Here is a 19,421-nt window from a genome sequence, read left to right as displayed (position 1 = left end):
AGCCGTTACTTTCGGCGCGAGACCTGCGCGGCGCCGGGCTCTAGCAACGGCCCTAGCAACGGCCGGACTCCTCCCTCCGGTGTCTCCCGGAAAGCGCTCCGCCGCGCCCGCGCGCGGTCTCAGCCGGGCGCGCGCCTCGGGCTCTGGGGGAGCCGAAGACGCGTGGAGCTGTGCGAGGACCCGCGGGCGGTGCAGGTCTGAGTCCCACTCCGATCCCTGGTGCGGGTCTCCTCGTCCCTCTGCGGACCAGTGGTCTGGCCTGAGCCGTGCGTCCGCAGGGAGTGGACGCTCCTTGGCCGGGCCTTATTGGAGGTTGTGCAGAGTGTCGCCTGTGAGCGGGGCCCTGGTCCCTGTGCGAGCGCTTGCATTTTTTAGGATCCTGTGGGCCCCTTGGGAAAAAGGCTTCCAAATTTTACCTCAAAACAAAACAAAAAATGTTTTCCCCCAACAATTATTTTTCAGTGGTTTCCGCGCCAAGGAAAGTCTGTTCTGGCATGCAGTCCCCAAGGAAGTATTTATTTTTTAGTGTTTGGAGTGGTTTGCGAGGGATTGGTAATCAGGGAAGGAGAAGCTAAGCACAGTGTGCCGTGCAGTGTATTTAACATAATAAGTAGTGGTTACATAATAAGCCAAGGAGTCTGTTTCTTATGTCTGCATTACTTCTTGGGAACATAGGACAAGTAAAGAAGTATATTAATACTTTTAAGATGCCAGTTCATGGAGTTGGATGATAAAATCGCTGCTTAAATCCACAGCATTTAAGTATTACTTCTGCCCGAAACCGTAGTGTACCATGAAAAACTAAGGCAAGATAGTCTGCCTACCACATGATAGATGATGTGGGAGAGGCCACTGGTCCTGCATGAAGAGGGTGGCACCTTGGGTTTTTCAAAAATGAATGTTGGACCTGTGTATATTATGTGACCAGGTTCTTCAAAATACTTAAGGAAAAAAAATTAAGGAAAAATGCTTTATCTAGTAGTGACTTGATCTACAATATATGGTTGGGGTGTTTTATATAGTATTCCATTGGGAAGTGACTGGTAGCTAGGAACTTTTAACAGTATCGTTTTGAAAAAAACATATATGTGTATATATATAATATATAAAATTTGCCATGCTGCCACTTGTGCCAGGTTGCAGATGGCCCATAAAGATGGTTTGTTAGGTTCTTCAGTAGGGAGATTGATACACATGATTTCTTTTTTAGAATGGTTTTGATGTGATAAGGAATTGTGGAATTCCTCCCTTTGCGCAAGACACAGAGATAGATACGTGTGATCAGTAAAGAATTCTGCTCTTGCAGAGTTGACTGCTAGGAGGGTCAGCTTTGCTAAAAGGCAACTAACTACAAAAAGCAGATTTTTCCATGCTAAATAAGTGAAACCAGTAATAAATGGGCAAAGTTAAAGAGATGTTAAGAGGTTGCCATAGAACATCTAGAGTCCTGACTTTGAGACTAAAATAGAGGATTATATCCAAGGTAGAATTGATGGAACTTGGTGAGTGATTAGATTTGGGGGAAAAGAGGTTAGAGGGGGAGTAAAAAATTTGTTTTCACCCTAATTTGCAGAATGATGAGTGTACCATCAAGGCATTTATTACTTTTTTAGGAATAAATTCTTTTTATGTTTTCTAAGTAACCCTCAAAACTTTCATCAATAAACCTCAAAAGAATTTGATGTTCATAAGCATGTTTTGAAGGTTGTGAATCGTTACATTTGCAACAAACTATTTGTACACATTTGAGGCAGGCTATTGGCTAGGTCAGGACCGATGCCCTTGTCATGTGGTTTCGGAGACCTTTGGAGGGAACTGTCCATAACTAACCACTTTTGGCGTCTTTTGTGTGGCCACCACAGCCATAAGTGAGCGTATAGGTGAAACGGGAGGGGGGAGCCATGAACATTTCCTTTTCACTGTCTCATAGGTATTTATGTTGTTTGATTTTGTAGAGGAAGGACATTTATATAAGGCTTCACTAATATCCATTTGGCTGTTTGGAAGACCAAGCGGAATATAGGGGAATATTTCTGAGGCAGAATGCACTTAGAGGGCCCTAGAAAAACTCACAAGTAGTTTTCCACTGAATGTCAGGAAACCACACTGACCTTCTTGACATCCCCAGTAACTGTGTACGTCAGCCCCATATTGCTTGAGTTCTTTGGTGGCATATGCAAACCTTCCAAATAGTTACTGGAACACCCAGAAAAGTGGAGTCAGGTTGAATTAGTCCAGTCCAGTTCCTTTTATAGAATGAGTCCCATGATGAAGTAATTGAAGACTATTACAACCTAAAAACGTTTTTTCATAAGGACCTCCGGCAACACCAGAGCAAACCCAAACCAAGATTTAGGTGAAACTTAACTAGCTTCCTAAGTGCAGTAATGGGACCTCTTTTGGCTTATGACAGTTGACCTTTGGTTGCCCAATAAGGGATTTGTAGCTCCGATTTCTGGAGACTAATAGTATCTCTTCCCAGACTTTTAAGGCTGCTCCTGTCCTTAGAATGATTTTTTTTTTAATTTTAGTCAAGATTTCTTTACCTGAGTCTGTAGATGGACTTTTAGAGATCTGTAAACCACATGAAATTGTGTGCAAAATATTGTGTCTGTGTATGCATCCATGTGAGAGGTCTAAGACTCTCTCACATGATCTTAAATGGATCTGAGACTCAAGAAAAGGAGGCAGCTTGGTAAATTTACTTTGAGTAAATTTGGCCAATATATTTTATTTTCCCAGTATATTTTAATGTATTTTTCTTCAATGACAAGCGTCTTTTTTCTTTGGGTCTCAAGCTTACTGGTATTTACAATCTATAAAAAAAACTCCTGATGAGTAATTAAATTAGTTTTACTAACTTCTTGTTGGTAAATTATGTTGAATATTATGTTCCACTGGACTTTTTGTTCACTTTCTATTTGGGATACCACAGAAAAGTTTCCTGCTGCAGTCACAGCATTTCTTCTCTTAGTGTTTGTACTCAAAGTGCCTGGGGCCTCATAGTTAAACACCACAATGCCATAAAGCTTTATAATGAAAGGCTCATTTTACAGCTTTGGAATGCATATCAAATCAAAAGGTCCCCAGTCTCTTTTCTCCCTAAAAAGATAACTGTGCTTACAGAATATTTGAGTAACAGTTTGGACAGCCATTATTCTTTGAAAGAAATATTTAAATGGGAAAGTAATTTTACTATTTTATCTCTAGAAGTGAAGCATCTGAATGATTTATATTTTTAAAAAGCAGTATGAAATCTTCAAGCGAGAGGACATTAGTGTTACTTTGTAAAATTTTTAAGTTTATAAGATCACACTTTATTTTTCTGGGTATGTATTTCACCTTTTGGGATAGTTTACAAATTATAATTGGTAGTAGATGCCTATCCTATTTTAGTGGATGTTTAGTTATGTTTGTGTGTGTGTTTTAAGTTGAAGAGGAATATATCTCTTAGAGCATAACCAACTAAATTTTACTGATTTCACTGGAACCTTGTATTTTCATTAGGATTTAGGTTGATATTTGATATCATGTAACATCGGTTTAAAGTCAGAGCCTACAGGGTTGAATACATTCCTGGCTGATACTAACATTAACCATTACATTCCTAAATAAAACAAGAGTCACTAAAAAATGGATTGTTGGTACCTAAGTTTTATATTTAAATAACTTTTCTAAGATAGCATCTTTTTATTTTTATGGAGGGAATGGCCCAGAAGGGTAATATATTGAGATTATTGCTTTTTAATTTTGTGTTTTAAATCATGCTAATTTAGTGGCTTAAAAAGCTTATTAACATTTTTAAATAAATACAGCAGCACACAGTTTTAAATTAAATTGAGTGATTTTCTTTGTGGAGACAAGTATAAAATATTTCCTATCTTTATTTTGCCCCCACTTTTTGTTTTTTGCAGCACACCTATGATGTATGTTTTAGAAATAGATGTTAAACTTTGGTTCGAATGAAAAATGTCTGTCAATCCACCTATATTTCTCAAAGACAAAGAAGAAAATTCAAAATTTGTGGAAATACAACAGTCACAAACTACTTCCATAGCTGCAGAAGATCCTCTTCAAAACTTATGCCTAGCATCTCAAGAAGTTCTTCAAAAAGCTCAGCAAAGTGGAAGATCAAAATGTCTCAAATGTGGTGGTTCAAGAATGTTCTATTGCTATACATGTTATGTCCCAGTTGAAAATGTACCTATTGAGCAGATGCCACTTGTGAAGGTTGGTAAGAAATTTAATTATTTGAAAGTAGGAAAAGAGGTTTTAAAAAGACATCGCATATATACCTGCTCTAAAATAATTGATAAGCTTGATAAATAGCGTCATTGTGGAAATGAATACTATTAATAGAAAATTTAAACTTACAGAGTGGTAAATCTATTTCTTTTTCTTGTCTCTGGAATAAGAGATTCACATTGCTAAAATACTTGTGTCTGAGTAGTATTGTTTTGAATGAAATCAATTACTTTTTCATTAATGATTATAATTCATCTAAAACATAGGAAAAAATATGGCATAAACATGAATAGTACAAGAGACAAGTATATAGCTTGCCTGAAGGAACTTCAAAAACTACTTCAAGGCCTTGGACTTCTTTTTAAAAAAACATATCCTAAAGAAACTAGGATTGATGTTTGTTTAGGTTTTTGTAGAACAAGCTTATTACCACCATCCTACACTAGGAGATAGAGCTCATGTCAGTGACCTAAACTAAGTAAACTTGAAAAGGCTACGTATTCATTGGGCCATATTATAATTGTAGTTATTTAAGTCAGATTTTAAAAAATTGATTTGAATTGATTGCTTACGCTATACTTTTTCTTGCTTACCAAGATACTCTTGTGTAGGTGAAAGGTGTATAGACCATGATATCTTTGTAATCAAAGAGTTTATTATATATATGTCAACTTGTCTAACATTTACATGAAGTTGGGTAGTAAATCAAATAATGTGTAAAATTTGCTGCCTATTAGGGCTTTAGAGAGACTAAACTCTACACATGGGCTCATTAGAATTTGTTGGTAAGAAAATAAGTTGAAACTATATTCAAAAATATTTAATATGGTGACTTTAAGATTCATTTAAATTTGAAGTAGAATACTTTAATACTTATATTTTGTTACTTGGATTTCATTTTGGCTTGTATGTTGTCTTGTCAAGTTCATGGTCTCCTGAGAGGTCTAAAATCACACTTACTTACAGGCTATTGGAAAGTTTACTGGTCAAGAAGAAATAGGCATGGAATCTAATCAGCTTCATAGTTACCTTAAAAAAACTGAAAGCTTGAGGAAAATAATTTTTTTTAAGTTTGCTATTATCTTGCAAGAATGTTACATTTCAAAGTATAGCTTTTAAAGTATACACAGAATTATTCTATCTTCTGTTCATATCATAGCCACATAAAGAGAGTATCCTTTTAGAAGTTTTAAGATGTATTGTGTTCCAAAGGATTGAAGATCAGAATAATAAAAGTCATTAACATACTGACTTTTCATAGAAATTTAAGAATAGAGGATTATTTTCCAAATCAGTGACTCAAAACACTATGCCAAGGGTTTGATCAACTCTAAATAGCCTACCGGATCATGCAGAGTTTTTAAAAGTGTTTATATGTTAATGGCCATATATAAAACTCAGTATGTTAACATATATTAATAGTAATAAAAACTCTGTAAATTTTTATTTCTAATGTTTACTTTATTTTTACAAATCATTCAGCATTTGCTTTTAGATAGCCTGCTTGGGAAGGAAAGACGACTACATGATGAGTAAGTGCCTCCCAAGCTTTAAAGTTTAGTCTATGGAATAAATTCATAAATACTGATTCTTTTCATGCAGAATATGATTTTTTTTAATGTCATGAGAAATGCATAAGTAAAAGATGCTCTTGGGTATTTTTTAAAAAAGGAGCCCCCCCCCCCCAAAAAAAATCATGAGGTAAAAGAAATCTTCATCTTCAGTAGAGTCCTAGAATTTAATTTTTTTTTTTAAGGTTCATTCATTTTTCAGAGACAGAGTGTGAGTGGGGTTGGAGCAGAAAGAGAGAGGGAGACACAGAATCCAAAGCAGGCTCCAGGCTCTGAGCTGTCAACACAGAACCCGACACAGGGCTCGAACTCACAGACCGCAAGATCATGACCTGAGCTGAAGTAGGAGGCTTAACCGACTGAACCACCCAGGTGCCCCTAGAACCCTAGAATTTATTTATTTATTTATTTATTTAATTTATTTATTTATTTATTTATTTATTTAATTTATTTATTTATTTTTAATTTTTTAACGTTTATTTACTTTTGAGACAGAGAGAGACAGAGCATGAACAGGGGAGGGCCAGAGAGAGGGAGACACAGAATCTGAAACAGGCTCCAGGCTCTGAGCTGTCAGCACAGTGCCCGACGCGGGGTTTGAACTCACGGACAGCGAGATCATGACCCGAGCTGAAGTCGGCCGCTTAACCGACTGAGCCACCCAGGCGCCCCTAGAACCCTAGAATTTAAAAGACTCTTTTTTGGGAAAGTTGATAATCACACAGGAAAAGGCTTAGGGTTCCTGCTAATGGCATTTTAATAAATTGGGGCAGAAAGATTTGGTAAATCTTTTATAGGAATTACAGGTGTTAGAGAACAGATGTTCTTTACGTATTTGAAAACAGAACATCTCTACTTGAACTATGGTAAACACTGCTGGTGTTACTCTGTACCCTGTCATTATTTAAGAAGTGTCTTCCTTTAAAATGTGTGAACTAGAGTACAAACAGTATTATTTCCACAATTTGATCTGTGCTTTTGTTTCATAGTATCAGAAACTTCAGGGACCTATACTGGGTCCCAGGATACTTCTTGAGCACAAAGTTTGCATAATTGTCTTATACTTGTAGAATTTAGTCCATGATAGGCTAGGTACATGACTTTTAAATATATGAGTAACACTCTGTGTCCTTGATGTAAATGGTACCCTTCAGACATAGCCAGCTAATCAGAAATGTCACCTTTGGAATTTTCAGCTCTACTCATCAGCCATAGAAGAAAGTCAGTTTTACTAGTAATAGAATACTTTGTCACAATGTGCTTTCTTTTTCTTCTTTCCTCTTTCTATCTGCCCTGGGCTAAGATAATGCTGACCTGGGACTGAGAGACCCTGGGGAAAGGGAATGTAGTGTCAACTGAGACTGAGCATCATGAGGAAATTCTGACGTAGAGTTCAGCCAGAAGTAGACTGATGTAAAATCATTTGTGAACTGCCTACTTAAATGGTAAATTTTCTATAACTAGAAGTTGGTTTGGTGATTTGAAGCAATTGGCCCTAATTGGTCACTAGGCCCAAGTGGGGAGGGAAGGAGATTTGGCGTTTGAAACCCTAAATTGAAAATTACTTGGGGTACATATTTATGGCCCTTCTGGGATATATACCCTCCTTTTCCACACAGTCACCCAGAAAAGTAAAGTATGTGCAGTTAGGACCATCTAGTAGCGTGCGGCAACTGCTCCTTTAAAAACCAGCTCTAGAATTAATGATACGTACAACAATATGGATGACTCTCAGAACAATTATTCTGAGTGAAAGAAGTCAGATGAAAAGAGTACATACCATATTTGTATATTAATTTATGAATGATTATTTCAGTAAAAAATACATATTCAAGAACCAAAAAAAAGAAACCCCAACAGAAAAAGAAAAGAGCATATACCATATGATTTCATTTATATAAAACCTTAGAAAATGCAAACCTATAGTGATAGCAGAGCAATCATCATTGCCTAGGGACTGTGAGTGGTAGTTGATGGGGAAAGGGGAAGGAGGGAGGCACAAGAAGGCTTTTTGGGGGCGACAGATAAATTTGTGATCTTGATTGTGGTGATGAACTCAAGGGTGTTAAAATTCATTATATTGTATACCTTAAATATGTGGCATTTATTATACCTATTTTATCCCTTTATTAAAGCTATTTTAAAAAACAAAAATAGTTTTGTAATCCAGGATAAAATAACTTGCCCCAGGGTAAATACCTAGAATCCTACCTAAAATCCTGTTTTGGGTAAAGCGGAAGCTGGAAGAGTGTTTATCATGACAAATAAATCATTTATAATCAGTGAAGAATCCAACTTGGAGTTTCTTATATGTTATGGGGGGGATATGACTTGGCTTTCATTTTCATACTCCTGACTGTAGCACCTGTATATGCATTATACAGAAAACTAAATCAAACAAGTCAGTGAAATGATAGTAAAATCTCACTCAAGAAATGCAAGAGAATATTATTTTTACAAAGAGGCAGGACATAATCCATAACAAAGAAACTTTAAGGAAAATAGAGAAAATTATTTTGAAGAGTTAATTTTTATATAAAGTGTGCACCTCTTGGACCTGTTACTTTTTCCAATTGATGATTATTTCATTTTTGCTGTGAAAGGCCACTGATGAGAATCATGATGTTCACAACAAAGGGTAATACCTTTGATCTCGAAGGACATGTAGGGAATAAAATTTGACTTGAAGTTTAGGTGTGAAGCCTTTGCCCAAATTTATATTTCCTTTTATTGTGTCATAAAATTAACAAACCTAGAGTTTATAGAAATTATAAAAAATGTTCTTGGCACAGATACTGAAATGCAAGGAATTGGGCTCCCTGCCTATGTAACGTAAATGAAAATGACCTTGAAACTTTGCTTTAAGAGCAGATTCTATGTTAAAGGAGTTGGAAATAGTTGTTTAGTATTTGATCAACAATATCAAGGAAGAAATTTGGGTTTGCTTTATGGCTCTTAGAATTCTTAATATTCTAGTTTAGAAATGTATGATTTTCAAATTATATTTGTAGGAGCTTAGTGTGAACTTACTATTTTAGCCTTAAAGATTATTTTTATTAACATAAAAATTAGAATTTTTATGTTTGTTGTGTTGATTTCTCTTTTTTTTTAATTTTAGCTTCCACTGAAGATTGACATCATTAAACATCCAAATGAAACAGATGGCAAAAGTACTGCTGTACATGCAAAACTATTAGCACCTGAATTTGTAAATATTTACACGTATCCTTGTATTCCAGAATATGAAGAAAAGGACCATGAAGTAAGCAGCTTATTTTTTTACAACTCTTCACATTAAGTCTAAAAATGAATTTTTTTAATGTTTATTTTTTTTTGAGAGAGAGAGAGTCAGAGTCAGAGTGTGAGTGGGGGAGGGGCAGAGAAAGAGGGAGACACAGAAACTGAAGCAGGCCCCAGGCTCTGAGCTGTCAGCACAGAGCCTGATGTAGGGCTCAAACTCAAGAACAGAGAGATTATGACCTGAGTGGAAGTCGGATGCTTAACTGAGCCACCCAGGTGTCTCTAAAAATGAATTTTAAATTCCATTACCTTTATAAGCTTACTTGAACATAATTTAATATTTTTCTTAATGACCTAGAGTTATTTTTTTATAGCAATAAACATACAAATTATTTACTTCATTGGTATCTTCAAAGATCAAATGATTTTAGATTGTTAAGGCTTTTTTGAATCTCGTCTTTCCACTTTATATAGTTTTTCTGCATTATTTCTTCAGGTTTTTACTTACTGCCAATATTACTGTCCCTGCTTTTACTTTCTTCCCTCTCCATTTTCCTAACTATAGTACATACAGATCTAATTTGATACGAACTAAGAAACCATATTATGAACATAATGGGAACATATTCAACATGTTTGTTTTTTGTCAAGTTTTAAGTCAGAATTTATTCATTTCAAAGATCATAATAGCACACTGCTAACTTAAGTTTCTTTGCTTTAGGTTGCACTGGTTTTTCCTGGACCTAAGTCTATTTCAATAAAAGATCTTTCTTTTCATCTGCAAAAAAGGATTCAAAATAACGTTGGAGACAAAAATGACCCTGAGAAGCCATCTGTTAAGCGCAAGAAAACTGAAGAACAGGATTTAAATGACAGCAAGGGCCAAGACACAACACTGAAAAAAATTATATTTATCGATAGCACCTGGAACCAAACAAACAAAATATTCACTGATGAGAGACTTCAAGGTAAAAACAAATTTTTTGTGGATTGCTCTGTCTCCCAACTTTCATTTAAAAAAACTTCAAACCTGCAGATTATTGGAAGAATTGCACTGAATACCCATACATTTTGCCACATTTGTTTTATTCTCTATTATATGTGTGTTTATACTTAGATATATCATTCATTTTTGGTTGAACTGCTTGAAAGTAAGTTGCAGACTTGGCAACACTTCACCCTTAAATACCTAACTGTACATCTTTTAAGAATAATTGCAGAGTCACAATACCATTATCACTCTAAGCAAATTAACAAAAGTTCTCTAATCTGTAATACAGAACATAGTCCATATTCACATTTCCCTAATCGACCCAAAGTATCTTTTGTAGCTCTTTTTTCCTTCATATCCCATGTAGTTATTAGGCCTCCTCAGTCTGATTTAACATAGAGCTTCTCCTGTTTTTGTTTTCTATGACTTTGGCTGGCGTGAGGAGGACCGGGCAGTTGTCTGAATGCTCCATCATAATTAGATTCACTTCAGTATTTTTGCAAGGATACGTCGTGATAAGGATAAATCTAGGGTTGTCCATGGCAATTCCAGTTTATACTTGTTCTGATATGATTATTAACAGCATTCCCTTTCATTCTCAGAAATGAAGCTCTTTAACTTACTAATTATATGATTACCCTATTCATAGGTAAAGTTATATACTTATTGCATCAAATCAAGAGGCATATAATGTAAGTTCCGTTATTGGTAACAACTTTAATTAATTAAAGTGGTGATTGCCAGGTCTCCCCATTATAAAGGTTTGTTTTCTTCTTTGAAACTAGTAGTAGTAACCTGTGGGGTGACGCTTCGAGACTGTAAACTGTCTATTTCCCGACTGCTGTTCACTGAGTGGTTTTAGTATTCATTGATGACTTGCCTAAATCAGTACTTACATCAAGGATTGCAAAATGATGACATTTCTTTTACATTTGTTAGCTGGCTTTCTTATGTAAAGAACTCTTCTCCACACCCCCCTTCTTTTTTTTCACTCTCCCCCTGCCCCTTTTTGAGGTCACTGTACATTTTTAGATTTCCTTTTAGTTCATCATGCGTAATATGTTGTGATTGTATCTTTTTTGATGCCCACATTGTCTCAACTTTTGCTAGTGGAGGCCTTCAAGCCCTGTCTGTGTCATAGCCTCATTAGTCTTTTCTGGTACAACAGGATGTCCCAAGTTCACTTGTACTTTTTTCCTGCCCCAGATCTAGAACCAATGATTGATTATACAAAGGAGCTGTGGTTCTTTTTAGTGGGGACTAATATTAGAAATCAAGAGCTGGTAAATTTATTACAACTTGGTTGTCATTGCTACAGTGGATAGAGCCAAGGAAAATGCACATATATCATGAGTTCACATGGATAGTTCCAATTCCAAGATTTAACTTCCCAGGGATTTTCTTTCTTTTGTTTTACCTTTGTATTTCTCTGTCTCTTAGAGTGAAAAGTTTAGTTCCTAATAAAATGGTTTAAAAGAGTTTCTTCACTTGCCCAACTAGCACAGCTAGTAATTTGAAGAACAGGAACTCATGTTACCTCTCTTGTTTACTTGCACCTTACTTAGTTCTTCAGGGTTTTTCAGTAGTTTCTCTAAATACTTTAGATTTATTTCCAGCTCTTGATAGCTTTGTTTGTGTACATGTTTGATTAGAAGGCAAGAGAGCTACCCAGTTGGTTTTAGACAGTTGCCAAAACAGTTTCAACCTGGGAGACCCTTTCTCAGGCTATTGTTAAAAATGCACATCACCTAGAAAAGAAAGTTTATAACACTTCTTTGTAGTTTAACTTGTGTTAACTAATCTCAAACTAACGTGAGTGACAATACTAGATTTAATTTACATAGTTCATACCTCTGAGGTCAACATACATGTTGGTAAGATTGCTTTGTCATTCTGATTGTGTGCATACCTGTGTGTTTGTTGGTGAGAATGATAAGCAGAAAGAGACAGAGAAATTTGTGTGTGTGTGTGTGTGTGTGTGTGTGTGTGAGAGAGAGAGAGAGAGAGAGAGAGAGAGAGAGAGAGAGAGAGGAAGGCAGGGGGGAAGTGGGAAGGAGAGAGACAAAGAAACTACAGAGTATAAGACCTAGAAGAATCTTTTTGCTGATATTTAATAGAGGGATGGAGCCCTAAGGCCCGACTCTTTGGAGCACTCCCTGCCACACTGCATTGGATGGTTACAGCAGCATCTTATTCCTCAGTTTGAAGATTTTTCTGAACTACTTTCTTTACAATTATCTTATATGGTAATTGAAAGGATCAAATGAAAGAACATGAGTGAAAGCAGTTAAAAAAACTATAAAAGGAATTATTGAGGCACAATTCAAAAATCTGTTTTCAGAGTGTTCATATTTGAAATTAAGGCTTCAAATCAGATTTGTACCAAAATTTCTGTTATTCCTTTCCAGATCACATAGTAGGTATCCTGTATTTTTAAAAGGGGATTTCTTAATTCCTTCAAAACCATGAAATCTGCATGTCCTACTTCAACCCCTCTCCCTTCTAGTGCCTTATTGCACCACAGGGACTACTTCAGGCTTTGCACATACTTAACAATCTCTGTATATGTGAAAAAACAGTTTCCAGAAAAACCAAATTACTTCCTCAAGACACAACCCATGTTTGCTATAAATCATTGCCTTTGGGTTTTAAAACATTTTATCATTTGATGGGATTAAACTGAACAAACCAGCTTTTTTTTTTCAATATATGAAATTTATTGTCAAATTGGTTTCCATACAACACCCAGTGCTCATCCCAAAAGGTGCCCTCCTCGATACCCATCACCCACCCTCCCCTCCCTCCCACCCCCCATCAACCCTCAGTTTGTTCTCAGTTTTTAAGAGTCTTTTAAGCTTTGTCTCTCTCCCACTCTAACCTCTTTTTTTTTTTTCTTCCCCTCCTCCATGGGTTTCTTTTCAGTTTCTCAGGATCCACATAAGAGTGAAACCATATGGTATCTGTCTTTCTCTGTATGGCTTATTACGCTTAGCATTACACTCTCCAGTTCCATCCACGTTGCTACAAAGGGCCATATTTCATTCTTTCTCATTGCCATGTAGTACTCCATTGTGTATATAAACCATAGTTTCTTTATCCATTCATCATGAACACACCAGCTTTAAACCTCAGATAAAACCCTCAAATGTAATGTATTGGAAATTGTTTCGGTTATCTTATGAATGCAGAGGTTAAGAATCTCTTTAAAAATGTAGAAACATACTGTTTTGCCACATTTTACAGAGAAATAGCTCTGAATGTTTTACTCTTGGCAAAATAAAACATTTGAAGGTTGAGCGCATAATTTAATCATAAAATGTGAACTTACACGTGAAGAGTGATATAACATTCTTGAAGATTCACCATAGGAAGCCTTAGAGGAAGGTGGTGAGGAAGGATGGTTACTTTTGTTGGAGAGGCAGTCCAAATTATAAAAACTGGGATTATATTATAATTTGTTTTATGGGTACCTGGGTGGCTCAGTCAGTTAAGCAACCAACTTCAGCTCAGGTCATGATTTCATTGCTTGTGAGTTCGAGCCCGGTGTCAGGTTCTGTGCTGACAGCTCAGAGCCAGGAGTCTGCTTTACATTCTGTGTCTCCTTCTTTCTCTGCTGCTCCCCATTCATGCTCTGTCTCTGTCTCTGTCTCTCTCTCTCAAAAATAAATAAACATTTAAAAACATTTTTTTTTAAATTAGCCAGCCATCTCCCTTCATTTTGACTATATTGATATAATGTTTAAAGTGACTTATTTTTTTTTAAATTAAAAGCATTGCCTGAACTGTAATCAGTGTGTAAGTGAGTGCCATATCATATACTGCCTCATTCAGTCCTCACAACGACAGTATGAGGATAGCTCAAGATTTTTACTCTTACTTTTCAGTTGAAGAAATTCAGGCAACAATTTTGAAGGGAAAAGCCATTTATAATTATCTGCTTTAAAATTCTGCTAAAAAAGATTTGCTGATTTCATCATAAAATTATTGATTGTCAAAAAATGCTAGCAAAAGAATTTTTTAATATATGTGTTGAGCTTTTAAAAATAAATATTTTCTATATAATCCCATGCCTGTGTTTTTCAGTGTGTTTTCAAAGGTTCTAAATACTTCTAAGAAAATCTTTAAAACAGGATGGATTAATGGTAATAATCACTAACTCTTGATTTTTATACTTAACATTTTAGAACATATTAGGTGTATTAGAAACCAGCATTTTTTAATAGTTACTTTTGGTTTGTTTTTTAGAAATTGCATTGTGATATCAAATCCTATGTTAACATTTTAATTGTACTAATTAGGACATTTTCAAATGTTTGCCTTTACTTCTTGGATATAGTTAACATTAATACAAATAGTCAAAAGAGTTTGGTTTGGGTTGTTACAACTTTTGTGTATCTTTGAATCAAAATTATTCACACTGAAATATTTTCAGGGCACCTGGGTGGATCCATTGATCAGGTCATGATCTCACAGTTTGTGGGTTTGAGCCTGGCATCAGGCTCTGTGCTGACAGCTCGGAGCCTAGAGCCTGCTTTGGATTCTGTGTCTCCCTCTCTTCTGCCCTTCCCTTGCTCATACTCTGTCTGTCTCTCTCAAAAATAAATAAAACATTAAAAAAAATCAAATTGGAATATTTTCAAAATACCCAGATAGAATACTTTAAAGGTTGTGATTTGTCCATTCATTCAGTAATATTTGTTGAACACCTGCTCCTGGATAGGTGATGTCCTAGATTGGGGAATAGAAAGGAGAATAGAGCAATCTCTCTACCCTCTAGTTGATCACAGTGGCTATTAGTTAGGGTTGTGTCTCCCCATATGAAACAGAAACCCGGATGGAATCTTAAAACAAGTAGTGAGTTTACTTTTCATGGGTAAAAGTCCAGAAATAGGTAGTCCAAGCTATTATAAGGACTTCACAATGCCTATAAAGATTCATACTCATTCCATTTTATTCCTCCATCACTTTAATCCTTGTAAGATAGCTGCTAGGTCCCAAGACAAACCATATATATTCCAGTTGTTATATGCCCACTGAGTCTGGCTCTTTCATTGAAAAATAAATATATAATATAATAATAGCTTTCTTGGAATTTCCTCCTAGGAGTTTTCATTTTTCCTTCTTTGGCCAGAATGGTTCACATGACCACTCTGGCTATGAGTAGAGCTGGGACATAGTTTTTATTTTTAGCTGGACACTTGCCATACTGAACAGGATTGAGGTTTGTTAATATTGAGAGAAGGAGAACATGAATATTGAGAAGATAGTGGACATTGTCTGCCATGTAATCTATTACAGGAGGCAGACAAGTAAGCAGGTAAGAAAATTCAATAAATTTTAGATGCAGGGGTAGCATTGAGGAGACACAATCCTGTTCTTCGTGGATTCCCTGAAGGATTAACTGTTTCTGTTGAAATCTTGATGGATAAAGGGCTGAGGCCTGGGCAGTTCAGTCAAAGGGAATGGCATATACACAAAGATATAAAAACATCATTTTACATTCAGGACACTGGAAAAGTTGAATACGGTGTAGAATGTGTACGTATATAAGAATGGTAGGAGAAATAACTGTGAAGAAATACAAACTGTGAATGCCCTTGAATATCATGCCTGGGAATTCGGTCTTTTTTTCCACAGGTGCTATGACACTTGTAGTGAATTTAATGCCAGACATTGACATGATTAGATTTGTATTGTAAGCCTAATGGGAAGAACAGGGCTGGGACCTGACTTCTGGCTCTCATTCTGCCACTAAATAGGCAAAGGTGTTATTTATATTATTTTTTAAACTAAGTTATAACACATGTGAAAGAACATATATATATAATATAATGTTATAGCACATGGTGATATAATGAATAATTAAGAACCCAGGCACCAGAATTGTATCAATAACTTATCTACCTATGTTCTTCCCTGCGTGACTCCCCTTCTCCCCTGATCAGAGGTAACTTTTCTCCTGAATTATGTTTTCATCATTCCTTTGTGTTTTATTTATATGCATCAGCTTTCATAATCTTTGTTATTTAGTTTTTTATTTTGACCTGCATGTTGTATTCCCAGGGACCTGCAATCTAAAGTCACCATTTTGTTTCTAAGGTTTACCCTTGTTGTTACATGATTAACTCTAGTTTATTCATTTTCACTGCTGTGTATTATCTGTGTGAATATACTACAGTTTATCTAGTCTCCTATTGATGAAACACTTGAGTTAATTCTAGTTTATGCTCTTACAAATTATGCATCTGCGAATACTCTTATGCATGTACAAGGTTCCTTAAGGAAACATACCTTGAAGTGGAATCGTTGGGTTGTTGCATATGAGAATGCCCACTTCTACAAGGTAATGCCAACTGTTTTCCAAAGTGTGGGTATACAGATTTATACACCCGTCATTAATGTATAAGAGTCCCCATTGATCCATGATGCCTCCTATCTTGGTATTGTCAGATGTTTGATTTTTGCCAGCCTAGCAGGTATAAAGTGGCATCTCATTGTGATCATAATTTGCCTTTCCCTTAGTTAATAATTGGATTGAGCATCCTTTTGTTCATTTATTTGGCCACACGCATCCCGTTCTGTGAAACAATTATGTGCATCTTTCTAATTTTTTAAAATTGATTTGTAGGAATTCTTTAGATCTACTAAAATGTATATAATAATGTTTTGAAATATCTCCTTGTAGCTTATGACTCATCTTTTAAATTTCTTTATGGTATCTTTTGAGGAATAGAAATTCTTGATGTAGAATTCAATCTTTCATGTTGAGCACTTGCTATGTCTTGTATAAATCCTCTCTACTCTAAGATACTTTATTTTTAGTAATTTGTTTATTGATTTTAAAAGTATTTTCTCTGTAAGTAATGTCAATTGTGTTTCTTCCTTTCCAGTTCTTACACATCTAATTAATTTATTGTTTTTTTTACTGTGTCAGCTCAGACCTCCGGGTTGACCCTCCGATGTTGAGGGAAGCCCTATAGACAGACTGTAGAGGTCATCCTGTGTTTCAGTCTCAGAATCTTTTACATGGAGGGTTTCATCTATTCATGTTTGCTATGAGTATTGATATTTTGGGATGTATTTCTACCATCTTAATTTTATTTGTCCTGTTTACTTTTTTTGTTGTTGACTTTTTTTCAAGTTTTTATCTTTTTCCATTCTGTAATATTCCTATTTTGGTTCTTTTAGAAAATTGTACTATGCACATGCAACTTATTTTAAGTCAAACAGTATTTTAAACAAGATTTTAACCTTTACTTTTGAACACGCTAAGCACTTAGCAGACAATGTTTGATTCAACTTCCTCCTTGTTCACTAAGTTACTGTTATTTTCTTCATTATTTTTGTTCTGTCCTTTATCTTCAGCCCACAAATTAGATATGGTTATTGTTTTTGTTTCATTCAGGTAGCATTTATTTGGATTTGCATAGATGTTTATTGTTTTCTTTGCTCACCTTTCCTTTAACCCAGACTGTCTTTGCTGAAATACATTCCTTAGCAATTACTTTCATTTGGTTTCCTGTTGGCATGTGTTCAGTTTTTGTTACTTTACTAATGTTTTCATTCCTGTTATTAATATATAGTTCTGCTGAGTACACAATTTGAGGTTGTTAGTTTTTTCTCTTGACACTTTGAAGGTTTTATTCTGGAGTCTTCAGTACTTTACTATTGCTGATAAAAAGTCTCCTATCATTCCCGTTACCATTCTTTTGTATATGATCTGCCACTTCTTAATCCCTGCTTTAAAAATCTCTTGAACTTTGCTCTTTTGCAGTTATTCTATTGTGTGATGGATCTAGGCCTTGATTTCTGTAGATTTATTCTGCTTGAGATACATTATTTCATGGATCTGTGGCTTTGCATTTTTAAAAATAGTCTATGGAAAAGTCATGGACATTATCTCTTTAAATACTATCTCTCCTCCATTCTCTGTTCTCTCCCCCTGCAAGTCCTATGTAGACATTTGATCCTCCTTATCTCTTAAAAATCTTAATTTTTTACAGTATTTTATTTCTTGTCATTCTTTGCTGCATTTCTGAAGTAGCTTTTAGGTTAAAGAGAGGTGTGATAGTAGGGAATCATTGGTAACTCAAAAGTTCCTTATCTGGGTAGGGAGGCTCATTTTAATACTCCCTTCTCCCTTTAATACTACTTTCTCACTTTGAAATAAATATGCTTTATAAAAAGTATAGCAAAATAAATATAATGTGAATCTAAGTAGTGGTCTAAGGTGCTAAAAGCATTTTGGGTTTGTATGTTGACATCTGAGTTTTAAGAGGTCAAAGAACTGTTCTGTGATTTCATGAATTATTTCCTCTTTAAATGCACAGGAGTAAGACATTCTAGCTGACTGTGTCATTGAGGCCTCACGTACAGATGTGGCAGAGCCAAAGAAACAACATTAGGTACTCTGTTCATGAATATATAGCCAAAAAGTGATAATCCAGAAGTCAACTTTAACTATATTAAGGACGATTAACCTGCCTATCTCTCTCAGTGAGTTTTAGAATGATGTTTGAAATGTCAGTTTATCAAGGAAATGAAACCTTCTGAATATTGGTGAATTTAGTCCTGTCACTGGTTAAAATGTAAAAAGACACTGGTAGATAGAAAATAGCATCTTGATTACTTTTAACTCATGGTTGCAAGTTCTAAGATTTATGTATAAGATTTTGTTCTGTGTTTTATATTGCTTCTGTATTTACCTTAATGCATTTAAGAAAATACCCTATTTGGTTGGGGTTAAAGGAACTTGTCTATTCTCAAAAAATTCTTAAAATAATTAAGAGAAATTATCATTATTGTGCCAGATCCTGTGGTTAATAAAAAATATTTATACTTATTTGTTTTTGGCAGGACTGTTACAAGTTGAATTGAAAACAAGAAAAACTTGCTTTTGGCGCCATCAAAAAGGAAAGCCAGACACCTTCCTTTCCACAATTGAAGCTATTTACTATTTTCTAGTAGACTACCATACTGATATATTAAAAGAGAAATACCAAGGACAATATGACAATCTCTTATTTTTCTACTCTTTTATGTACCAGCTGATAAAGAATGCCAAATGTTCTGGAGACAAGGAAATGAGAAAACTTATCCATTAGTTTTTAAAAAGCTACTTATGTCATTTTATTTTGCTAAAAATCAATAAACCTTTACTTGTGCTTTGTTTATTCTTAGGAAATATTAATATATAATGTCTGTTAGATCACTTGAGAAAATAAGGTTTCATTCATTTACCTCATTTTCTAAGGGAATTTTAGAGATAGTATTGACTGAAACACTCATTTCAGAAGTTATTTGCTCAAGTTGGGTATATCTCAGTTCATTACTACATTTTAATATATGTTATGTTTATGTAATTAGATATAATC

At 35.2% G+C, this 19,421-nt stretch overlaps 1 protein-coding gene across 1 annotated transcript; it reads left to right on the top strand.

Moving 5' to 3' along the window:
- Positions 1-67: 67 nt before the first annotated feature.
- On the top strand, positions 68-19,220 carry DTWD1 (DTW domain containing 1). Its single transcript, XM_058737797.1, has 5 exons — positions 68-195; positions 3,915-4,230; positions 8,935-9,078; positions 9,778-10,024; positions 18,904-19,220. The coding sequence occupies exons 2-5, from the start codon at positions 3,970-3,972 to the stop codon at positions 19,149-19,151; spliced, it is 900 nt and encodes a 299-aa protein (XP_058593780.1). The 5' UTR covers positions 68-195; positions 3,915-3,969; the 3' UTR covers positions 19,152-19,220.
- The last annotated feature ends 201 nt before the right edge of the window (positions 19,221-19,421 follow it).

Source organism: Neofelis nebulosa, chromosome 7 (genome assembly GCF_028018385.1).
Source record: "Neofelis nebulosa isolate mNeoNeb1 chromosome 7, mNeoNeb1.pri, whole genome shotgun sequence".
Taxonomy (NCBI): domain Eukaryota; kingdom Metazoa; phylum Chordata; class Mammalia; order Carnivora; family Felidae; genus Neofelis; species Neofelis nebulosa.
Note: the sequence above shows the minus strand (reverse complement) of the source record. Positions and strands in the feature narration are given on the sequence as shown.